Source organism: Notamacropus eugenii, chromosome 6 (assembly GCF_028372415.1).
Source record: "Notamacropus eugenii isolate mMacEug1 chromosome 6, mMacEug1.pri_v2, whole genome shotgun sequence".
Taxonomy (NCBI): domain Eukaryota; kingdom Metazoa; phylum Chordata; class Mammalia; order Diprotodontia; family Macropodidae; genus Notamacropus; species Notamacropus eugenii.
This window is the reverse complement of record NC_092877.1, coordinates 59,152,141-59,175,018: the sequence shown is the minus strand read 5'-3', so window position 1 is coordinate 59,175,018 and position 22,878 is coordinate 59,152,141. Positions and strand designations below refer to the sequence as shown.

General features: G+C 42.0%; 1 protein-coding gene across 2 annotated transcripts in view; it reads left to right on the top strand.

Moving 5' to 3' along the window:
* The window catches only part of MAN2B2 (mannosidase alpha class 2B member 2), a 79,634-nt gene that overhangs the window by 36,151 nt on the left and 20,605 nt on the right, over positions 1–22,878 (top strand). The window contains exons 7-12 of one of the 2 annotated variants that reach the window (XM_072620178.1): positions 3,595–3,793; positions 7,987–8,177; positions 11,318–11,359; positions 11,447–11,504; positions 14,202–14,332; positions 18,073–18,344. In XM_072620178.1, coding sequence (XP_072476279.1) covers positions 3,595–3,793; positions 7,987–8,177; positions 11,318–11,359; positions 11,447–11,504; positions 14,202–14,332; positions 18,073–18,344 — 893 coding nt within the window. Of the gene's footprint in view, positions 1–3,594; positions 3,794–7,986; positions 8,178–11,317; positions 11,505–14,201; positions 14,333–18,072; positions 18,345–22,878 lie in introns of both variants that reach the window. The other variant, XM_072620177.1, reaches the window with a different exon arrangement.

Below are 22,878 nucleotides of genomic sequence, written 5' to 3'. Positions count from 1 at the left end.
CCTCTTCCTTTCCTTCCTTCTTCCTTTCTCACTTCCTCCTTCCCTCCTTCCCTTCCTTCCTTCCTTTCTCCTTTCTCCTTTCTTTCCTTCTTCACTCCTCCTTTCCCTCCCTCCTTTTCTCCCTCCTCCCCTTCCTTGTCTTCCCTTTCCTTCATTAATCAAACACTTATGGAGTGCCTACTATGTTCCATTTGCTTTACTAGCCTCTGGCGATACAAAGACAAAAATAAAGCAGCCCCTGCCCTCAGGAAGGTTCCATTCTGTTGGGGAGAGACACCTACGTAAGATATAAATGTGTACAAAATAAATACAAGGTGGGGTGGGGCGAAGAGATAATGGGAGCTGGGAGGAATCCAGAAAGGCCTTATGCAGGATTTGGTGTTTGAGTTGAGCTTTGAAGAAATCTGGGGATTATGAGAGGTGGGAGTGGCATGCAGAACTTCCTGTGCAAAGGTGCAGAGATGGGAGATAGGATGTCAAGGGTAAGAATGGCAGGAAGGCTGCTGTGGTTGGGCAGGTCTTTGAACACCAAAACAGAGGATTTTGTATTTGATGGTGAAGGTATTAATATTGTTGAAATAGCAATAACATGTTTGTTTTGCACTTTATGGTTACACAGTTCTTAACATATATTATCTTATATTATCCTAATAAACTCCCTATTCACTTTTTTAAAAAACTACTTTAAAGTTTTACAAAGCACTTGCCTCACAAAAGCTCTGTGACTTTGGGATTGTGAGGATTATGATTTCCCACTTCATTGATGAGGGATCTTGGGCCCAGAAAGATAAAATGACTGAGGTCACAGAGCTAGAATTCACATGCAGGTATCCTAGTGCTTTTTCCATCCTGGCAGACACACTGCATAGGAAGCACCTGAGGAGGATGCGCTTTAGCTTCAAGAAGGGGAAACATTACTTCATTGCTGGGTGCAGGGAGCTGGGTAGGCACTTGTCTTTGGGGATCTTAGGAATTCATTAACCAGGAAGCTCATTAAGGGCTATATTCTCAGTGATCTGACCAACCACTGGTAACTTCCTTATTCCTCTTGAAAGAACATTGGAATCATCTCCTTAGTAGTTACGGTTTGGTGGGTGCCCATCCATTTGGAAAAATAATACCTGGCAGGTGCCAGGAGTTTTTTACTTTTTTAAATGCAATTTTGTTTACAACTTTGCTTATAACAGCCTAGGGGCTTGGAGGGGGGGTCGTGGGGCAGATGGTATCATGTGCAATTCACAGATGAGAGGAAGTAGATGAAACAAATGACTCATCTAGAATTGCTTAGCTCACGAGCTGCAAGGCTTGGGCTAGAACCCAGATCTCCTAGACCAGGCTCTTTTGGCCTCTTATAGGTTTACTGAAGCTGGTATGATGTATCTGAAGGTGACCCTTCAACCTAGAGATGGTACAATTTCCATGGAATTTTGGATTAAATAATGATCCTCATGGTACCTTCCAGCTCTAACATTCTGTATTCTGAGACCTCTTCCAGATCTAATGCTCATGTTCAAAGGCTCCCTCCTGTGCTAACATTCTGTGTTCTAAGGTCCTTGCTGGTTCTAATGCTCTAAGGCCCCCCTCCAGTTTTACCACTCTGCGTTTTATGTTCTGAAGTCCCTTCTAGCTCTGACGTTTTGTGTTTTATGTTCTAAGGTCACCTCCAACTCTAATGTTCTGGTTTCTATATTCTTAGCTCCCCTTCAGCTCTAAAATTCTACATTTTGTGTTTTAAAGTTCCTTTCTCTCTGATAATCTGTTATCCAAAATGAGTTAAGGGAAAGGAGAAAAATATCCCTTACACGAATATGTTAGCTGAATGCTTTATAACAAGCACTCTCAGTAGCACTAAAGGGTCCATTCCAGCCATTTATTTTCAGTGATAGTAAGCAACGTGCTTGCTCTGTCACTTCCATCATTTAAAATGGCATTAATGATAACACTTCACACTTAGAAGATTGTACTTTGCAGGTTACAAAGCCTTTCACATACATGATCTCATTGAGGACTCACAACAGCCTTGTAAAGTAGGTAAAGCAGATGTTATTGTCCTCATTTTGCCTTGAAGGACATTGAGGTTCAGAGGAGGGGAAGCATCTACCCTGGGGTGCCCAGCTAATTAGGAGCAGAGCTGGGATTAGAATCCAGGTTGTCAGACTCCCTGCATCCAGAGATCTTCCCCCTTTTTTGCATCACTTCCTTAATGTCATCAGCAATATCATTCATGCTGCACCATGGGCTTGTGGGAAATGATGACCAGCTGTGATTGTTGGTACCTGCCTTATCTGTGGGAAGGCTGTGCGGCCACCCAGTCCTAAGCATGGTGTCTTAGAGTCACCTCTGGACACTGGGCTCCACACAAGCCAAACAGATCGCCCCATGTTTTTGTATACTGTACATTCTAGCCAAAATGACCTTCCATTATCTCTTGTCCTTCTACCATGTGTGGCATGTGCTACCTCATCACCATCTCTTAGAGTTTTTAGCCTCCTTCATGAGTTCAGCATGAGTGCTGCCTCTTACAGGAGAAGAAAGTCTTTTCTGATTCTTATCTCTTTCTCCATCAAGGTCAGGGCTTTCTCCTTCCCCAGATTATCTTAAGTTTACTTACAGGTCTGTGTATATGTTGTATTTCAGGACAAGCCAGAAGCATTTATAATAATGACTGACATTTATGTGGTCCTGTAATATGTACAAAGTTATGCACACACATACGCTAGGAGGTAGGTGCTATGGGTAATATCCCCATTTTACAGGTGAGAAAACTGAAGCTCATGGAGGTTAAGTGATTTATCCATGGTCATACAACTAATAATTGTTGAAGGCAGGATTTGAACCTAGGTCTTCCTAACTGCCTAGTCCAGCACTCAGTGTTCACCACTGCCCCACACAACAATCCTTTCCTTCAAGGAACAGTTAATGGGACTGTTTTCTTTTGTCTTTGTCCCTCCATTACCTAGTACAGTGATTTATACATTGTACATGCTTAATAAATGGTTGTTGAAAGAATTAATTAATAAGTTAATAAAAGGCTAAAAACATGGAGACCTAATCCCATGTCATTTCTTATTCTTATTCTTGGTCAAGTTATGTCTACCCCTGGTTTGGTTTCACTAATTCACAGATTATTGGAGCTGGGATGAACTCTAGACCAGGAAACACACGGTGTTAGAGCTGGAACAGACCTTAGAAATTATTTTATTTAACCCTCTCATTTTATAGAAGTGGAAGTTGAAACCCAGAGAGGTGAAGACCTAAGGTCACAGGACTAGGAATAGCTAAGGAAGGACTAGGGCCCAGAACATCTGGCTCATCTCCCAGACCTGGGCCTTTCTACTACATTTGCATGCCTATAGTGCTTCCAATTTAGACCAAGATCATGACCACCTTGTGGTACATTTGAGGGACTCACCCTTACCTGTAGAGATAATGATGTGATCACAAACAGACCTTTCCTAGATCTTCCCAACCCTTAGGGGGAGGTACCAGTGGACAGATAAGATGGAGAGGTAATTGTGTTACCCCCCACCCCAGTACAGGCTGGAGCTCTCTTTGCTCCTGGTACCATGTTATTCTTTTGTTTGTGAATTGCAGGGTTGTGATAAGCAGTTCTTTAATTCATCTGTCCAGTTCGCCAACATGGATCCATTGCTGGCCTATATTAATAACCACTCTGAGGAGTTTGGGGTCACTGTGGAATATGCTACCGTGGGTGATTACTTCCATGCTGTTTATGATCGAGATGTCACCTGGAGCATACGGAACCAGCAGGACTTTCTTCCATATTCAACAGGTACTTTTACATTGCCTACTTTCCCCCTCACCTTGGGTTACCCTAGAAATACTTGGAGTTTTGTTTTTTTTTTTGTGTGTGTGTGTGTGTGTGTGTGTGTGTGTCTTACCAATGACTTCCATTCAGACTACTCAGGCTTTACCAGAGGCCTCATGGTTTTCAGGTTTCAAAAAAGTGCAATTAAGTAAGCCTTCATTAATTGCCTACTGTGTGCAGGACCCTGGGGATACAAGGTAAAAAACAATAGCACCCCACCCTCAAGATACTTCCCTTAAGACATTTATAATAAAGACAAAAAATTCAGATCTAGGATTAAATTCTGATTTTTTTTCTCTCAGAGAACATTCAAAAAGTTCCAACAGAAACCTTGGAACAGACTATAATCACCAGGGCAGAGAAGGACCTTGGGGATCATGCAGTTAGAATTATATAATCTGAATTGTAGAGGCCTAAAGGGGTCACCCATGTGTCTACACAAGAATCTGTTCTGCATTCTATCTGACAAACAATCATCCAGCCTTTGCTTGAAGGCCTCTGATTATGGAGGAACTCCTGCATCCCAAGGACAGCTTTCATTGTTAAAATGTTTTCCCCTAGATCAAGCCTAAATTTGCCTTTCAGCAGTTTTTACTTATTGTTCCTCAGGGATCAGTCCCCTCCTTCACTTGACAGTCTTTTGTGACCTTGAGGACGTTTATCATGTCCCCACTAAATCTTATCTTCTCCAAGCTAAATATCCTACATCCTTGAGCCTTGTCCTTAGTCATCATGAGCTCAAGACCTTTTACCTTCTCAGGTGCCCTTCTGTGGAGTCATATCCTTCCCAGACTTTCAATCCCTGCCCCCTCCCCATTCTACAGAGAGGAAAACTAAGGACAGAAAAGGGAAATGACTTGGCACAGGTTATAGAGCTCAAGTAGTAACGGAGCTCTCTTTTTCCTTAGTCTCATGTTCTTGGGGTCACATTGTGTTGCTGCATAAATGAACAAAAAGAGAAATTCCGTGTAAGTTTTCCTTTTTTTGGAGGGAGACTCAGTTTAAGTGTCCCCTTCTGCAAGAGACCTTCCTGGACCCTTCTCGTCTCAAGTTGCCTGGTGTATTTACTTTGTATGTGGCTTGTATAGTCTTTAACATGAACATGGCGGCTTCTCCCTGAGGCAGGAACTATGCCACGTTTGCCTTTGTATCCCCAGTAACTAGCACAGTGACTGACACATTGTAGGGTTCATGCTTGCGTATTACTCAATTGTTTCTGGATACCCCACCTGCAGATTTTAGTGCCTTATGAGGGAAACTCATAAATAACTGAGGTTAATTTCTTAAAAATTTTCTTGATATCTTTTGTTTTTAAATCTCTTTCATTTACAAATAAATGCCTCTTTCCAACAAGCCATCCCTTATAAGTTTTTTCGAAGTAAATAAGTAAGACCAACCAACGCATGAACTGAGCTTGATGATATCCCTTGCCAAACCTCCACAGCCTTTTGCCTTTTTCTGGAATCAGCTTGGTTCAGGCTGCTCCCTTTTCTGGGAATGCCTTCCCTTGCCCGCCTGCCTCTTGACATCTTTGCCATCTGTTAAAACCTGGCCCACATGCTACCTGTTGTTGGAAGCCCTCCATGATTGCCTCTCGTGGAAGATGACTTCACTGTTTGTGCCCTTTTCTAAAGTAGAAATCATATTTCGTGTGCAGGCCAAACAAAATGATGTTCATAAACCACTTTACAAATCTGGAAGCTCTGCGTAAATGTCGGCTGTTCTCTGCCTTGTTGTTAGCGTCATTGTTACTGCCGGTTGTGCTTCTTTCACTTCCCCTCCTAGTTTAAGCTTTTTAAGAATGGAGACCATGGTCTTTTTATGCCTTAATAAATCATGCATAGTGAGTATCCAATAAATATTTATTGATTTCATTTATTCAGAGAGCCAAAACAAGCATGCTGCTTCGTCAAACCCCCTTTACTTTACAGAAGAGGAAAATGAGGCCCCAATTGGTTATAACAAAGTTGGTGCTGAGACGTCGGTGTTCCTGACCCCCAGAACAATGCTCCAGAAGAATGCAATTCACTTAACTGCTATCTGCCTTAGTGCCCTCAGCTATAAAATGGGGATAATAATAGATAGCACCTACCTCCCAGGATTTTGTGAAAATTCAAAGGAGATGACAATTATAAAAGTATTTAGCACACTCCTGGCACACAGTCCCAAACACTACTGAAATTCTTATTCTGTTCCCTTCCCTCCTTTTTCCCTTCTGTAACATCACTCTTGGGTTACAACTTAGGTTAAGAATTATTAAGAATCTTCAGGACAAAAAATGAACATCAAGTTGAGTCCTTATAATAATGAGTAATAATTGTATCTGATATTTCAGTAGTGCCTTAGGATTTGCAGAGCACTTTACATGGATTACCTCATTTGATCCTCACAACAACCCTCAGAAGTATATGCCATTATTTTCCCCATTTTCCAGCTTTGTCTGGGAAACCTAGGAGTTGACTTGCCCCAGGGTCACACAGCTAGGAAGTCTCTGAGTCTAGATTAAAACTTCCTGACATTTTCTAGCTATGTTACCAGGAGAAGCTCACTGAGCCTTAGTTTTCTCATCTGTAAAATTGACATAAAAGTACATACATTGCCTACCCTTCTGGGTTATTGCGTTGCTGAGTTATTTTTCAGTTGTGTCCAACTCTTCGTGACTCTCTTTGGGATTTTCTTGGCAAAGATACTGAAGTGATTTGCCATTTCCTTTTCCAGCTCATTTTACAGATAAGGAAACTGAAGCAAACAGGATTAAGTAACCTGCCCAGTCACACAGCTAGGAAGTGTCTGAGGCTGGGTTTGAACTTGGAAAGATGAGTCTTCTTAACTCCAGGCCCTGCACTCTATGCGCTGTACCATCTAGCTGTCCTAGGAAGCATTAAAGTGTTATAAAAAAAACATAAGCTAGCCCTGTGGGCTGCAGTAGACTTACAGAATCCTAGACTTGGAGCAGAAAGGAAACCCCAAAGTCCCTTTATGTTACAGATGAAGAATCTGAGGACCAGAGAGGTGAAGTGACTTTCCCAGAGTTCCACAGCTGAACACAGGTGGTACAGACTATAAGTTGTGCTCTGTCCAGGACTGCGTGCTACTTCTGAAAATGGAGAGTTAGAAGGGGCCTTGTTGGCCATTTTGTCCAGCCCTCCTTATGGAGGAATCCATACTGTGCCATGCCTGGCAGGTGTCCTCCAGCCTCTGCTGGAAGACCTCCAGGGAAGGGGAGCTCCCCGACCTTGAAGAAGAAGTCCGTTCCAGAGAACTCAGTTAGCTGTTGGGAGGCTTCCTGACCTTGGGCCTAACTTTGCCTCTTCACAGCACACACCCATTCCTCCTGCTTCTGTCCTTTCTGTCTGTGACAACCCTGGGTGCTTGAAGATGGTCTTCTCTAGGCTAATCACTCCCAGTTCTTTGGATGCTGTCTTCCATCCTGCTTGTTCTCTTCTTAATGCTCTAGCTTATCTCTGTCCTCCTCAAACTGTGACTGCTCCTAGAAAGTTTGTATTATATGTGCCGATGAACACCCCTGCTAATACACTGTCAGGTACCGGGGGGTTGGGGCACCACTGGGCCAGGAGAAGGAAGTGAGCTTAGGGGATGTCCTGTGCAGCCTTGGGGACCAGCTCCCTCCATCACTGGCCCCCAACACCATAAGCAGTGCATTAACCTGGCCTTTCCACTAGGATGTTTGGGAGTATCATGATAGAACAACTGCTGGCAAGGTGAGGTTACAAATGCTAAGATCTGTCTTTATTTGGGGATGAGAAAGTGTACTGTGGAAGGAGCATCTAATCACAGGCCAGAGGAGGGACAGATAAAGATTTGGAGGTGTGGGTTGGTGTTTAACCTTGGCTTCTTTTTCCTTACGCTGTCACTGTGGTGTGGGAGGGCCTCAGGCTCTCATTGGGGGGAAGGGGTGGGTATTCACAGGTGTATATCTAGGTCCAGGGTCATGACTTCTCTGGAGCTTATTCCTGGGATGGGGAATCAAGTGATGATAAAGCTGTGAAGTCAGGGCCGAGGCCTGCCCTCATAGTGTATTCTGGTTCTGTTGGGTACACTGGGGTGCTCAGGTCTCTGGGCCATGTATCATTAGCAGTGTTAGAGGGTCATCCTTGCCTTTAGTACTAGACTGTTTCTCTAATATTCTTTCTTAGGGCCATTTCAAAGCTGGACTGGATTTTATACTTCCCGTAGCTCACTGAAAGGGATCGCCCGGAGAGCGAGCTCCCATCTTTATGCTGGAGAGTCCATGTTCACCCAGTATGTTCGGAAGAACCCCCAGGGTCCTCTGTCTAAACCTGAGTCCTTGGAGCAGCTGCAGAAGCTTCGGTGGGCTGTTTCAGAGGTAAAATGACATCTTCAAATAAATATGACATTCACTAGAGGGATCCTTTCTTCCTTCTTCAGCTAAAGGTAGGACTGCTGATAGCTTTCCCTTCTTCAGCTGAGATTGGCATCTATAGCACCACTAACAAGCATCATTGTAACAGCAGTCTTCACCCGAGTCCCATTCTAGTGTCTTATCTTGGTGTCAAGGTGACCCTGGCTTCTTCAAAGACTGCCAGCAGAAGGCCCCTGCCAGATCCCACCATGGTGGAGAAGCTTTGCGTACAAGCTCAGGGTTGAATAGCACATCTGTCATCAGAAGACCAGACTCATTAAGTGCAGAGGCTCGTACATGAGTAGACTGTTGGAGATCTTTTGTCCACAGAGCATATTTAGGACGCTTGCTGTACCTTGGTGAACACCTGCTCAGAGGATCACAAATTTAGAGTTGGAATAGATTAGTTCACTAGTCCAAACCCCTGATTTTAGAGATGAGAAAATTAAGGACCAGGAAGACTGGGTCTTCTGCCCAAGTTCTCATAAATAGTAAGTGGCAAAACCTGGTTTTGAATTTGAGTCCCCTGATACTACGTCCTTCCCTCTTTTCCCTACATCACCTTTCAGGGATCTGGGATGTCATAAGTATGGGTCTTCCTTCCCCTAGTAATAATAACTAATATGTTTTTAGGACTTCAAGGTTTGCAAAACCTTTCTATACTGTCTTTCATTTTTGCCTTCCAGCAGCCTTCTGAGGCAGGAGGCAGATAGAATTATTATTCACATTTGATGTATGGTGAGACTGATGGAGGTTAAATGACTTGCCCAGTCACACAGCCAGTATATATCAGAGAGAAAATTTGAACCCAGATTTTCCCAACCCCAAACCTATGACACTGCTAGTGAGTATCAAGCCACCTCCTACGCCCATCTGCTACCTTAGTAATAGGGGGTTTAATAAGTTGCTGTAGCTAAAATAATTTCTCATCTAGTGGCCAGCTTGGGGAAATATTATCTGTATAGTGGAAATAATAGCTCTTTCTCTGCCTGAAGGCAGGGTGTCAGGATGGACAGGATGATCTTTCGAGGTCCCTTCCACCTCTGAGATGTTTAATTAGGGCTGAGCATTAGGTTAATTAACAATAATGTGCTAATTTGTTCCACTTCCAGGTATTTGGACATACGGTTTTGAGGCAGAGTTGCTTTCCAAACCACAACTCCAAATACTGCCATGGTTTCATATAGTGTCAAGTGGCTATTGCACAATCCCTTTGTTGTATGTTTGTATGGATAATTAGGGCTCTAGATCAGGATTCTTTTTTTTTTTTTTTTTTAGTTTCCAACATTCACTTTTATAAGATTTTGAGTTCTAAGTTTTCCCCGCTCCCTAAGTTGACATGCAGTCTGATATAGGCTATACATGTATGATCATATTAAACATATTTCTACATTAGTCATGTTGTGAAAGAAGAATCAGAAGAAAAGGGAATAACCATGAGAAAGGAAAAATACAACAAAAGAAAATGAAAATAATATGCTTCAATCTGCATTCAGACTCCATAGTTCTTTCTCTGGATATGGATAGCATTTTCCATCATGAGTCTTGAAATTGTCTTAGGGTGGATCAGGATTCTTAACCCTTTTTTAAAGTCATGAGTACTTTTAGAAATCTGGTAAGGTCTATGGACCTATTCCTAGAAGAATATTTTAAAATGCATAAGATAAAATGAATAGAATTACAAAAGTAACCAATTATTTTGAAATACAGTTAACAAAATATTGCAAAACTAAATTAATGGATTCCCCCATCCCAGGAATCACCATATTTGTAATGGACTTAGTAGGGATACTTAATCATCTTTCAACTCAGAACTCCTAGCTCAAGCAATCCATCAGCCTCAGCCTGCAGGGGTGATGAGCATGCTCCACTATGCCTTCTCCCTAAGATACAGCTGCATAATATTGTGCAGATAAATCAGAGTGAATATCCAAGGGTGCCTCAGTTGTGCTCACTGTCTAGAACAATTTCCTATCTTTGGGGTGGTATAGATAAGAATTTCCTAACTACCGGTCCACACCAAATATTTATTGATCTTTGAAACTTTTTTTTTCCAATTCTCCTTATTTCTGAAAACCAATAAACCCAAGAAGCAGCATGGTGTCATGGTCTAGAGAGCTGACCTTAGAGTCAAAACAGCCTGAATTTAAGTGTTGACTCTCACACATATTGTCCAGGTGACCCTGAGTAAGTCACTAAACCTCCCAGTGTCCCAAGCAACCCTCAGGTTACAAAGCAGCTGCCAATCCGTATTGGTGAAGGGATTTTCCTTATTGGGAAGTCCCCCATAGCGCATGTTCTGGATTAAAAAACAGTCCTATAAAATTTAAAAACTGACTCTATCTCTGAATGTTGTTCTTCCCTTGTAAATCCTCTCCTGTTCTTCCTAAATCCTTCTCCCTTGCAATGGCTTTTATCTACCAAGGACAGAATAGTCAGCAGTAAAGTAGGCAGATTGCAGGCCCACATTATTCTTCAGGTTCAGGGAACGCTGGTCTAGAGGTTACTTAGGATTATATTGAAAGTTTATAGTTAACATGAAATTGGCAGGGTCTTTAGACTCCAGAGTCTCTCCTATAATAATACTCTTTATAACATACTCTAGAATCTAGAAAGATTCTTCAAACACTTGAGCTGGAGGGATCTTAGCGACCAGCCAGGCCAGCCCAGCCATTTCTAATAGGGACTACAAACCCAGCCTCATTGCTTCTCTAGTGAGTCAGCCATCAAACATTTACTAAGCACCTACTTTGTATCAAGCACAGGACAGTGACTTTGAGCACCCCTGAGACACTTCTAGTCAGATGGGGAAAACATCAGGTAAGAACCAACTTCTAGTCTTGGGCAGACTGCTTCCCTTTTCAGGCTATTCTTCAGTTTCCCCATCTATAAAAGAGGCTGATAGTATTTGCAGTACCTTTTTTATTTAGGTTATTGTGAGACTCAGATGCTCAGCATTTAATATTTGCTAGCTCAGGAAAAATCGACTGCTGTATTTACTTAAACTCATCTTTTATATATTTACTTAAACTCATCAAAAATCGACTGCTGTATTTACTTAAACTCATCTTTTATATATTTACTTAAACTCATCTTTTTTAAAGGTTCAACACCATGATGGCATAACAGGGACAGAGTCCCCCAAGGTGAGAGATATGTATGTGAACAACTTAATGGAAGGAATGTTTGCTGTGGAGAAGCTAATGGCCTCCATCATCCTTGACATGTTCCAGGCGAAGAAAAAAGAAGAGCTCCAAGCTGGTGTCTCTGATAGAGATTCAGGCACACCAGGTATCTTACAGGAGCTGTCCTGCTCAAAAGAACACAGGCTTCTGGGGAAGGAGGGGGATCCAGTTGAGCAGTTGGGGTTAGGGGGTGCAAAACCAGAAGGCTAGGGTTTGAGTTCCATCTCTACTTTGGGGAGTCATTTCACTTTTTGGAGCTTCATTTTCCTTGCTTATAAAATGGGAATAAATAAGACCTGCCCTGCTTATATGGTGTCATGGGAAGAACTCTGGATTTGGAGTCAGTGGACTTGGGTTCAAATCCCATTTGTGCACTTTATCACTTGTGTGACCTTGGGCAGGTAGCTTTCCCTCTCTTGGCCACTGGGTTTACTCATCTTAGCCAACAAGAATTTTTCAGGCATCTCCCATGTGGCAGCCATGGCATGAGGCCTTGGGGATACAAAAATTACGTGAAAAAGCTCTTACCTTCTAGTATTTAGAGTCTATCAGGGAAGACAATAAATAAATTTGTGGGTACATACCAAAGAGACACAGGGTGACTGGGGGAGGGAGGAGCAGGAGGTCACTAGTAACCGGGGGATTCCCCTTAGAAGGTGAGTCTTGAAGGAGATGGGGAGATCGAGGAAGCAGAGATAAGGAGGACTGCTTTGCAGACATGTGGAATAGCCCATGCAAAGGCACAGGAATAGCAGTAGGTAATTGGAAGGCCAGTTTAACTAGATCATAGAGTCCATGAAGGGGTGTAATCTACAGTAAGGCAGAAATGACAGGTTGGGGCCAGTCCAGAAGGACTTTAATGTGCTAGAGGGGTTTCCATTTGGTACTAGAGGTAAAAATCGGACACTGAAGTTGATAAGAGGAATGACCTAGTCAGACCTGTGCTTTAAGAAGATCACAGATTAGCAGCTTTGTGGAGGCTAGATTGGAGTGGGGAGAGACTCGAGCCAGTCACACCAACCAGAAAGTTATTACATTAATCCAGTTGAGATGAAGAGGATGGGTGAGGGTGAGATGTTATAGAGGTAAAACTGGCAAGATCTGGCAGTCATGAGTATGTTGCGTGAGAGTAAGGAACCAAAGATGATAGCATAGTTGTAGGCTTGGGTGACTGGAAGAATAGTGGTTTTCTCAACAGAAATAGAGAAGTCTGGAGGAGGCACAGGTGTTGGGGGAAAGATGAGTTCTGTTTTGGATGCATTGAGTTTGAGATGCTTAAAGGACATCCAGACCAAAATGTCTGAAAGGCAGTTGGTATTGTGGGCCCGGAACTTAGGGCAGAGAGTAGGACTGTATATATAGATCTGCAAACCGTTTGCATGGAGATAACAATTAAATCCATGGTCACTAAGCGAGAGTGGATACAAGTGAAGGAAAGCATTCGCACACTAAAGGATTTACTGTGCTTGGTGATCTAGCGGAAGAGAGTGGGAAAGATCAGTCAGATAAGCTAGAGGAGACTCAGGAGAACAACGTCCCAACATCCCAAAGAGGAAGAGTATCCAGGAGAGGATGGTAATTAAAAGTAGCTGCAGAAAAGTCTAGAAGAATGAGGATTGAAAAAGGCCCGTTTGTCAATTAAAAGATTGTTGATAACTTGGTAGAGAGCAATGGAGTCCAGAACCACATTGCAAAGGGTTGAGAGGGAATGATAAGAGAAAGCACAAAGTCACAACTGAAGCAATAGTTTTTCTCCTGTGTGACTGAGAAAGGGAAGAAAAGTTCAAGGCACTGCCCTGAGGGGGTGGCAAAATGAGCTGACAGGACTATGTGACCTTCAAAACTCTACTTCCTTCTAACTATAAGAACTAAGACCTAATCAGTGGGTCTTCAGGAAGAAGCATAAGACTTTTATATGTGTAACCTTTGTCTGTCTACTTCCACATTTGATCCATGCAGCAAACTCTGTGACATCGCCTGGGGAGATAGTATTCTCTCTAGTTTACATTTGAGGTAACAGAGGCTCACACATATGAATTTGATTGCTCAAGCTCCGACAGCTAGTAAGTGGCAGTTCCAGTCTTCCAGGCTGGTCTTAGAATTCCATACCCAGTGTTACTCTCATTAGAAGGCTGAGGCTGGGCCATCTAAGTATTACAGCAACTAAAATGCCTCAAACAGAGGCCCAGATGTGGGAATGAGCATGTAGAAGGAAGGCCAATATTGCTGCCATAAACAAAGCTCATCGAGTACTTTAAATCCACATATGTATACGTATCTCTATACATACACATATGGTATACTGTATATATGGTAATAACAATGGGTTTATACATTGTACATAATATACATATTATACATATGCATTACACATGTTCTCTCATGTGATGCTACCTTGTGAAGTAGTTACTGTTATTATCCTTATTTTACAATTGAGGAAATTGAGCCTGAGAGAGGTTAAAGTGCCTGTTGAAGGTTGCACCGCTAGTCAGGGTCTGAGGGAGAATTGGAGCACTTTCAAGTCCAGCGCTCTACACACTTTACCACCTAGTGACCTCACTCTGTATGTGTGTGTTACATATACATGCGTATGTATACATATATATATGTTGTACAGTAGAGTTATACATATTGTACCACTATACACATGCATATGTATGTCTGTGAGCATTTTACCTTGGTTCCTTTAGTTTACACAGACAGTAGACCTGTCCCAGCTTCAAACTCCCCTTCTCCTTTGGGTGTTTTGCTGTAGTTTTGGCTGTCCATAAGTGATGCATTTGATTTTGTCTTTTCTGGAAAGGTTCTGAGGTGGAACCGTGTGCTGTTGTCTATAATCCCTTGGCCTGGACCATCACCACCTTTGTTACTGTTACCATCCATTCTCCAGGAGTCATTGTCTTAGATGAATTTGGACATCCTGTGCCTGCCCAGGTATCATTATTCATCTCCCTCCTCCATGCTGTGGTTTGCCTTAAGCTTGCTGCGCCCAGTGCTGAAGAAGACCTGGGGTCCTAGGTCATGGACCACAGGCTGCAGTCAGTAGTCCCATACTGCCCATACTGAACAAAGAAAGGACTCCCTAGTCACCCTGTAAAGTATGTAATACAAGTAGAATTATTCCCATTTTACAAATAACCAAGCCAAAGTCCAAAAAAATAAAATGACTTGCTAAAGGTCACAATTAGTAGCAGAATCCTTGTTCAGACCTAAGTCTGCCAACTCTGAATCAGATGTTCTTTGTGCTAAGGGTTCTGACCTCTCTGTCTGCTAACTCACTAAAAGTTGAATCTGAAAGAGCCCTGAGAATACAAGTGGTCGAACCCTGGGCCTGGTGCCTCAGAGGCTGAGCTAGAGTCCCTGCTCTGACTCTTACTAACTAGATAACCCCAGGCCTGCTGTTTAAACTGGGAGCCAAATCTCCTCACCTTATTCATTATGTACTTTGTGGGGCTTCAGTGAGGAAGGGTACTGTGTGCATTCTAGGCCATGTGAAGAAATAGAAAGCACTGAATTAGAGTTAAGTGTTCCAGCTCCACTTCCGACATTTATGGGCTTTGCATTCTTGGGCAGCTCACTCACTTCTGTGACTCTGTCTCTCCATCTGTAAATGGGGTGCTGAACTGAATCACCTATAAGATCTCTTCCACATTAAATCTGATCCTGTAATCCTATAAGAAAAAAGCTCTTTAAAGTGCCCTGGAACTGTGAGGTATTATTTCAGTAGAGCATAGGTAGAGAGACAGTGTGGTTTGGTGGATAGAGTCAAGGGTACAAGGAAGCCTAGAGTACAATCGTGCCTCAGGCACTTAGTAGCTGTGAGATACTGGGCACTTATCCCATTTTTTAGCCCAATGCCTGGCACATAGTAGGCATTTAATGTTCATTGACTGACTGATTTAACCTCTTTTTGCCTCAGTTTTCGTATGTGTCAATTGCAAGGATTGGAGCCAGTGACTTTTAAGGTTTCTATTTCTATAATCCTGTGGTTCGTTAAGGAAAAACAAAACCTTTAATGCATCATATAAATGTGAGCTGCTGTTATCATAGAACCTAGAATATCAGAGCTTGGAAAGGACCTTTGTTATTAGCTGACTCATCCTGCTCGTTTTATAGATGAAAATGATGTCTAGTGTGGGGAAATGGTTTCCCAGTCTCCACATGTTTAAAGATTCAGTCCCTTGAACTGGCCTTAAGTGACATTGTAGAGTAACAGTCTTGGCCTCCCACCTTCCTTTATTACTCCTTGAACTTCCTTAATCCTTTCCCTGGCTCACTATCCTGTGTCCTGTCTTCATTTATAACTAGGAATTCATGATCACTTACGCATTTCAGTAGGGAATTTGTGAAGACAGAAAACCTTCAAGCTTCAGAAAATGAAACAATCATGATGAAATGGTGGGCATTGGGTTCAGCTCCCCCAAATCGATTAGATAGACATTCATTGAATGACTCCTTTGAAGGATTCAGGAGAAAAAAACATGGTCTTCTTCTAAAACCTTAGAAACCATTTGGAAAGTGGAGTATAAAAACACAAAAAAGCATCTAAGAATACCAGTCCAAATGTGGTTCCCCAGGATGTTCCCCAGGGGTAGGGGGAGAGGTGGAGGATAAGCATTTATATAGCTCCTACTATTTACCAGGCACTGGGTTAAGCACATTACCATTATTATCTCATTTGATCTTCACAGCAGCTGTGGTAGGGAAGTACTATTATCCCTATCTTACAGATGAGGAAACTGAGGCAAATAGATATTAAGTGACTTTCCCAGGTTCATGTAGCAAGAAAGTGTTTGAAGTGGATTTAGCTTAGATCTTACAGACTCTAGACCCAGTACTCTATCCACTGTGCCACCAGACATCAAACTCTGACCTAAACTGCAAAGTATATTGTCTTTAAGGCATCAAACAGTGATTTGAAAGAGGCCTAAGAGTGAAGGTAGGACCCCCGAATTCACATATAAGCTATGCTGCTGTATTTGGAACTCTCAGACATAGCTACACTAGGGGCCTGGCATGGTAGAGTATATAGGGTGCTAGACTTACAGTCAGGAGGATTTGGGTTCAAATCCTGTCTCTGACATAGGACCCTGGACAAGTTACTTCACCTCTAAGTAGCACAACACCCTTACCTGTAAAAAGGATAATAGCCCCCACCTCATAGGGCTGTTGTGCAGCTCAAAGGAGATGATTATGTAAAGTTCTTTGCAAACTGTAAAGGACCATGTAAGTTTTAGCTGGAGGCTACAAGCTCTTTTGAGTTACTGTGTGAATCACTGTTCTTTGGGTCTAGTCTTCAACCAATTCCCAGATCCAGCTAGTGATACTGTCATCTACTCCATATCTCTCCACCTTGGCCCACCAGGAGCTCATGAAAGACTTTATTAAATGCCTCACCAAAATCCAGATAATCTATATCTGTCATCACACCCCAGTCTACAAATCTAGTGCCCCATTCAAAATAGAAAATGAAGTTAGTCTGGTGTAACCTGTTCTTTTTTCTTTTTATTTATTTTGATAAATATTTCCCAATTACATGTAAAACAAAATTAACATTCGTTTTTGAAAATTGAGTTCCAAATTCTCTTTCCTCCCCTCCTTTGCACATTGAGAAGGCAAGAAATATATCAGTTATATTTGTGAAGTCATGCAGAACATATTTCCGTATTAGCCATGTTGCAAAAGAAAACACACAAAAAACCCCAAGAAAAATAAGGTATGCATTCAGAGTTCATTAGTTCTCTCTCTAAAGATGGAGAGCACTTTTTGTCATGGGTCGTTTGGAATTGTCTTGGATCGTTTTATTGATCAGCATAGCTATGTCTTTCACATTTGATTGTCTTTTCAGGATTGCTGTTACTATATACAGTGTCCTCCTGGTTCTGCTCACTTCACTTTGTATCAGTTTGTAGAAGTCTTCTCAGTGGTGCAGCGTGTTATTAATGGACCCCTTCCCACTCTCAAAAATCACAGCTGTACTTTCTAAATGTTCACAAAACATTCCTTTAATAATACATTCTAGAACTTAGCCAGCACTCAGTTGAGCTCACTTTTATATAGTCTGAAAACCCAGTCTTCTTCATTTTTTGGAAGGTCACAGTCACATTTGCTCAAGTCAAGTCAACAGAGATTTATTGTGCCTACTGTGTGCTACTTGTCACTGTGCTAAGAGCTGGTGATGCAAAGAGAGGCAAAAGACAGTCCTTGCTCACAAGGAGCTTACAGTCTAATGGGAAAGAGAACATGCAAAGTGTAGAAAACAAGAGAGACAGAGCATGAATTGGAGGTAATCAACAGAGAGAAGCATACTAGAGCTGGACAGATGTGGCCTTGATCTTTCAAAAAATGAAGAGGTTACATGGAGCCTTCCAGCCCTAGGCCCGTGAACTTACCTGGCTCCTGACAGAGTTATTATGTGTACATCTTTTCCTCTCCATGGCTGTTTGTGTGTTATCTCCCCCATTAGACCATGAACTCCTTTAAAGTGGGAATGGTTTTTGCTTTTCTTAGTTCCCCTGGTGCTTACCACTGTGCCTAACACATAGTAGACCCTTAATAAATGCTTATTGGTTAGCCTTTGTAGCACCTGTCCCATTCAACAGTACTTATCAAATCTCACAGAAAGATTCAGCAATATTGGACAGATTATAGCTGATCTTATTCTTTCTTTGCAGATCCAGAACTCAACTGTGTCTCAGTCCACCTATGACTTGTACATTCTGGCCACCATTGAGGGTCTCAGTTACCGACGTTACTACATTAAGACAACCAACAAATTTAAAGAGGCTCACCAGGAGTCCACCTCAGTTGCAAGAGTCTTCCATTTTGGTAGGAAATCTGAGAAGTCTTCACACTACTCTGGCAAGCGACTGTTTCCTGTGACAAACAAGTGTTATTCTATACTTATGGACCAAGACACCAATTTAATGCACAGCATCACCGAGAGGTAGGTCATCTGGCTTGTTTGGGCTTGTTGCTGGCATCTCTTAGCTTTAGGATGGTAAGGAGGTAGTTTTCCTTTTAGAGACCACTGGTCCTCAGGCAAAAAGAAACTTGATTTGGTTTTTATTTCTTGGAGAAATATAGAGTATGTAAGTCATAGGCTTTTTAAATTAAGAAGAAACATAAGCCTTTATTATCATCACACCTCTACATTTCTATGATGCCTTTTAAGTTTTACAAAGTTTATTCACAACAGTTCCATGAGAGAAGTGGTGAAAATGTTAGTATGTATTACAAGTGAGGAAACTGAGGATCTGAGAGGTGGTTGAGTAATTTACCTGTGCTTAGTAGTATCAGAGTCACAGCTTAAACCAGGTCTCTTGACAGTAAGTACCATGAATGGTCTTTCTACATATGGTGCCACCATAAGTACCGTTTTCAAAAAATGGGCTTGTGATTTCAATGGTATAGGAAAAACCCAGTGGAGAAACTCCTTCTACTCCTGGAGAATGGCGCCTCTTTGCACCTTAGTCTTTGAGAGTTGCCAGGGCACAGGGAGAGGTTAAGTGTGTGGAACGCTAGTGTAGTGGATCAAGAACTGGTGCTAAACTCTGCCAATTTAGAGACAAAAATATAACTGGCTTTGCCCTCAAGAAGGTTCATTCTGTTGCCTGTCAGTGGCACAATTATTGTGTCCATCTCCAAGGTGAAAATCTTGGAATCATTCCTGCTTTTTAATGCCTTATATCCAATTTCTTACCAGGTTCTGACTTTTTTTTTTTAAAGAGAGCTTTAACCACTGTAAAATCAACACAGCTAGGAGGCCAAAAGAATCTAGAAACTGCCTCAACCAACAAACATTTTGTCTCTTTGCTAAACAGCCTTCTTAGCCAGACATCAAGGAAGATAAAAATTTAACCATGACGCTGTCTTGGCCCTCATGGAGCGTAAGGTCTTTTTATCTAGTAGGGAAACATAAGACGTACAAAAAAACTAGAAGGAAAATGAACTATCCAAGATCTCACAACTAGTGGGTGCCAAAAGAGATTCAAATCTAGATCTTTGGATTTTTAAAACCTAGTGTGTATAGTTGGAAGAGCCTGTCCCCATCCCTGACTGTAATGCTGTACTCAGACCTGCCCAATCCAGATAATACCTAGATTTTTGATATCTCTTTTCTTTCCCCTGGGGTAAAAAAAAAAACAAAAACAAAAAACTTAACCCCTGTGGTTTTCATGCATTCCCTGTCCTGAAGGAAAGTATCTGATGAATTCCTCCTCATTAAGGTATAAACACTTGTTCAGAATGAATGCATTAAACCTTTTAAGTGTAATTGTGTATTACCATTCCTTAATGCAAAGGTAGAATTTCAAGTATCATTGAGGAGATAGCAGGGAGAAATATTTTGGGGTAGAGAAGCCTTTAAAAGACAATTGCCATTATCAGCCAGTTAATTCTTAATTAGAACTATTTAGAAAGATAGAAACATGAAATGTCAGACTTAAACAGGACCTCAGACATCCAGACATTGAGCAAACATGCATTTATATATTTTTCAGCAAACATTTATTAAGCACCTGCTTTGTTTGAAGTACCAAGATAAGATTGAGAAATATAAGGATAAATAAAGGCACTTCAGTCCTCCAAAAACTCTCAGTCTAGCAGAAGAAATTAAACACATATACAATACTGTTCAGTAATTATAAAGTGGAGGACCAAGAGAGATTCTTCGAGACCAGAGATGTCAAAATATGTGAGTCACAGATACTTCTGATTGTAGCTTGATCTAAATTAGATTTAATTTGGGAAGTATTTAATAAAATAAATTAAAATATAATAAAGCATAGATAATGTTAATATGTGGTTTTCTAAGTCAGTATGCAGCTCACAGAGATCCTTAGGTACAATTTAATGGCCCCTATTTCTATTTGAAGGGCAACTAGGTGGCATTGTGAATGCAGTGCTAGCTCTAGAATCAGGAAAACCTTCCCGAGTTCAAGTGCAACCTCAGACACTTAACTAGGTGTGTGATCCAGGGCAAGTCATTTAATCCTGTTTGCCTCAGTTTCCTCATCTGGAAAATGAGCTGGAGAAGAAATCCAGTATCTTTTTCAAGAAAATTCCAAAAGGGGTCACAGAATCAGACGCCTGAATGAAAATGACTAAACAACAACATTTCTAGTTGAGTTTGATAACTGCTGTTCTAGACCAACACTCCTGCTTGGAAGGTAAGAATCCTGAGGCCCAGAAGGAGCAATGTCTCGCCCAAGGTTATTCATTTCAGTCCAATAGCAGCTGAGACCATAGTTCAGGTGTTTAATTCCTTTGCAGCACTCTTTCTACTATGCTTTACCAAGGTGTTTTATATTCAGTCCCCTGAATATGGCACAAGGTGATTAGGAGTACTAGTAAGAACTCAGAGTCCCCAAACCTTCATCTCCCACATGCTTTCATGAGTGGGGTCAGTGGTGGGAGGAAGCTATCCTGTAACAGGACAAGTGAGGTGATAATAACAAGAATGCGGTGTTTCTGTCCTGCTTTAAGGTTTACAGAGTCCCATGCTCACAAAGCCTGTGACGTAAGTTGGACCAAGAGAATCATCCCTATTTTGCAGATGAGGAAACAGTCTAAGAAGTGATGGAAATTGTCTCAGAGGTCCTGATGGAGTTGTGTGCTTCCCCCCCACCACACAGAGTCAGACCAACTAGCCTTCAAGGAGGCCTCAGTGAAAGGGCCTCAGCTCAGACTGATGGGTGTGGCAAGTAAGAGTGGAGGGAGAGAAAAGGGGATAGCAGGGCTTGGGACTGGGCCAGCAATTCAGATGTGGCGGCTAAAATGCAATAAAGCACTCTAGACTAATGGTGTCAGAGTCACATGGAAGCATCCCTGCAGGCTGGATGTTGACTTTAAAAACTACAAATTCACATTATCTTTGTTGTACTATGTTTTCATTTATTTTGTTCAGTGTTTCCTAACTACATTTTAATCTGTGACACTTCTGCTTTAAACCATATAATGCAATAAAAGCAACTTTATTGATTAGAGATCTTGAAATCATAAATTCAAAACTAAAAAGAGTTTAAAAAAAACAGGATAGTGCTAAAAAAAATCCCACTTGTTTGATAATTAGGAGACCTGGATTGATGTTCTAGCTATAATACATCTTAGGAGACTAAGTGTAAGAAATTTACTTATCCTCTCTGATCCCAAGGCATTGAGCTGTTCAACCTGAAGGCAGGAACCAGAGCTTTCTGCAAACAACATCCTCAATTCAATTCACTAATGGCTCTGGACTGCCCAGTTTACAGCATATAGTATATGCTAGGGAAGTTGGGAGGGGCAGTTTTCTGAGAAGTCTTGTGACATGTGCTTCTACAGATGTTATCAAAACAATCTGATTCGTCAATTCACCCAACATGTGGTTAGACATCTAACAGGCTAACCATCAGTTCACATGGACACACACATCTGGTTCTACTGAGGTCAGGAAATCATCTAACTTCTGAGTTGCACATTTTATACCTCCTGAATAGCCTGTTAGAGCTACTGGGGTAGGACATGAACAGGAAGACGCTTGGGGCTGATTGTAGACTGTATGTAATTGGGTAGCTACTGTGGCTAAGATACAAGATGATGTCCTGTATCCTCACAATATGGCGTAGTGTCTCCCCAAGGCCTTGCATGCAGTAGCTGCTTAATAAATGCGTATTGAATTGGAGAGGAATGCCACGTTGGGAGTCAGGAGAATCAGGTCCTTGTCCCAATAGGTGTGTGACCTGATACAAGTCACAACCTGCTTTCTCATCAGTAAAATGAGCCTGTTGGATGAAATCATCTGTAAGTGCTGACATTCTAGGTTCTAGGAAAGGCATCATGGTGCAAAGAATACTGTCAGAGTTGAGATCAAGAAGACCTGGCTTAGATCCTGTTCTAGTTCACTAACTGTACGGCTGTGGGAGAATCACTAGGGGACTCACTTTCTTCTTTATAAAATATAAACCTCTACCCCCTGGTGCCTCACTGGATTGTTGTAGGGTTCAAATGAGCATTAAAAACTTTGTAAACTTTTGAGGATTGTATCAGCCACAGATGTTCTAGAATTTCTTCTCCAGCTCTCACATTCCCAGGTCTTTTCTGACTCCCTGATGTCTTACAGATACACAGAGTGAATCTATGATTCAGGCTTAACCACCTGTGTGCCCAGAGACTGGCCCCATCCCATCCACAGCCCGGGGAGGTTGGCAGGGCAGATGTTATCCCCATTTTACAAATGAGGAAGCCAACTCTCATCTGTATGACTTGCTTAAGGTCTCATGGTGTGGGAGGCAGAGCGACCCCTCCAATCCCAGGACTCCCCGCGCTAGGTGGCGCTGCCTCCCTTTGTTGATCGAGCGCCTTATTTGTTGAGTGACTTTCTTGCTCTTCTTCACACGTGATTGCATGCATTTTCAGGGCTCACACACACACACCCAAAGTGCCTCTGAGAATCCTTGCCTTGGTGCCAATTCTTACAGTAGCCTTACACATGATTCCCTGCA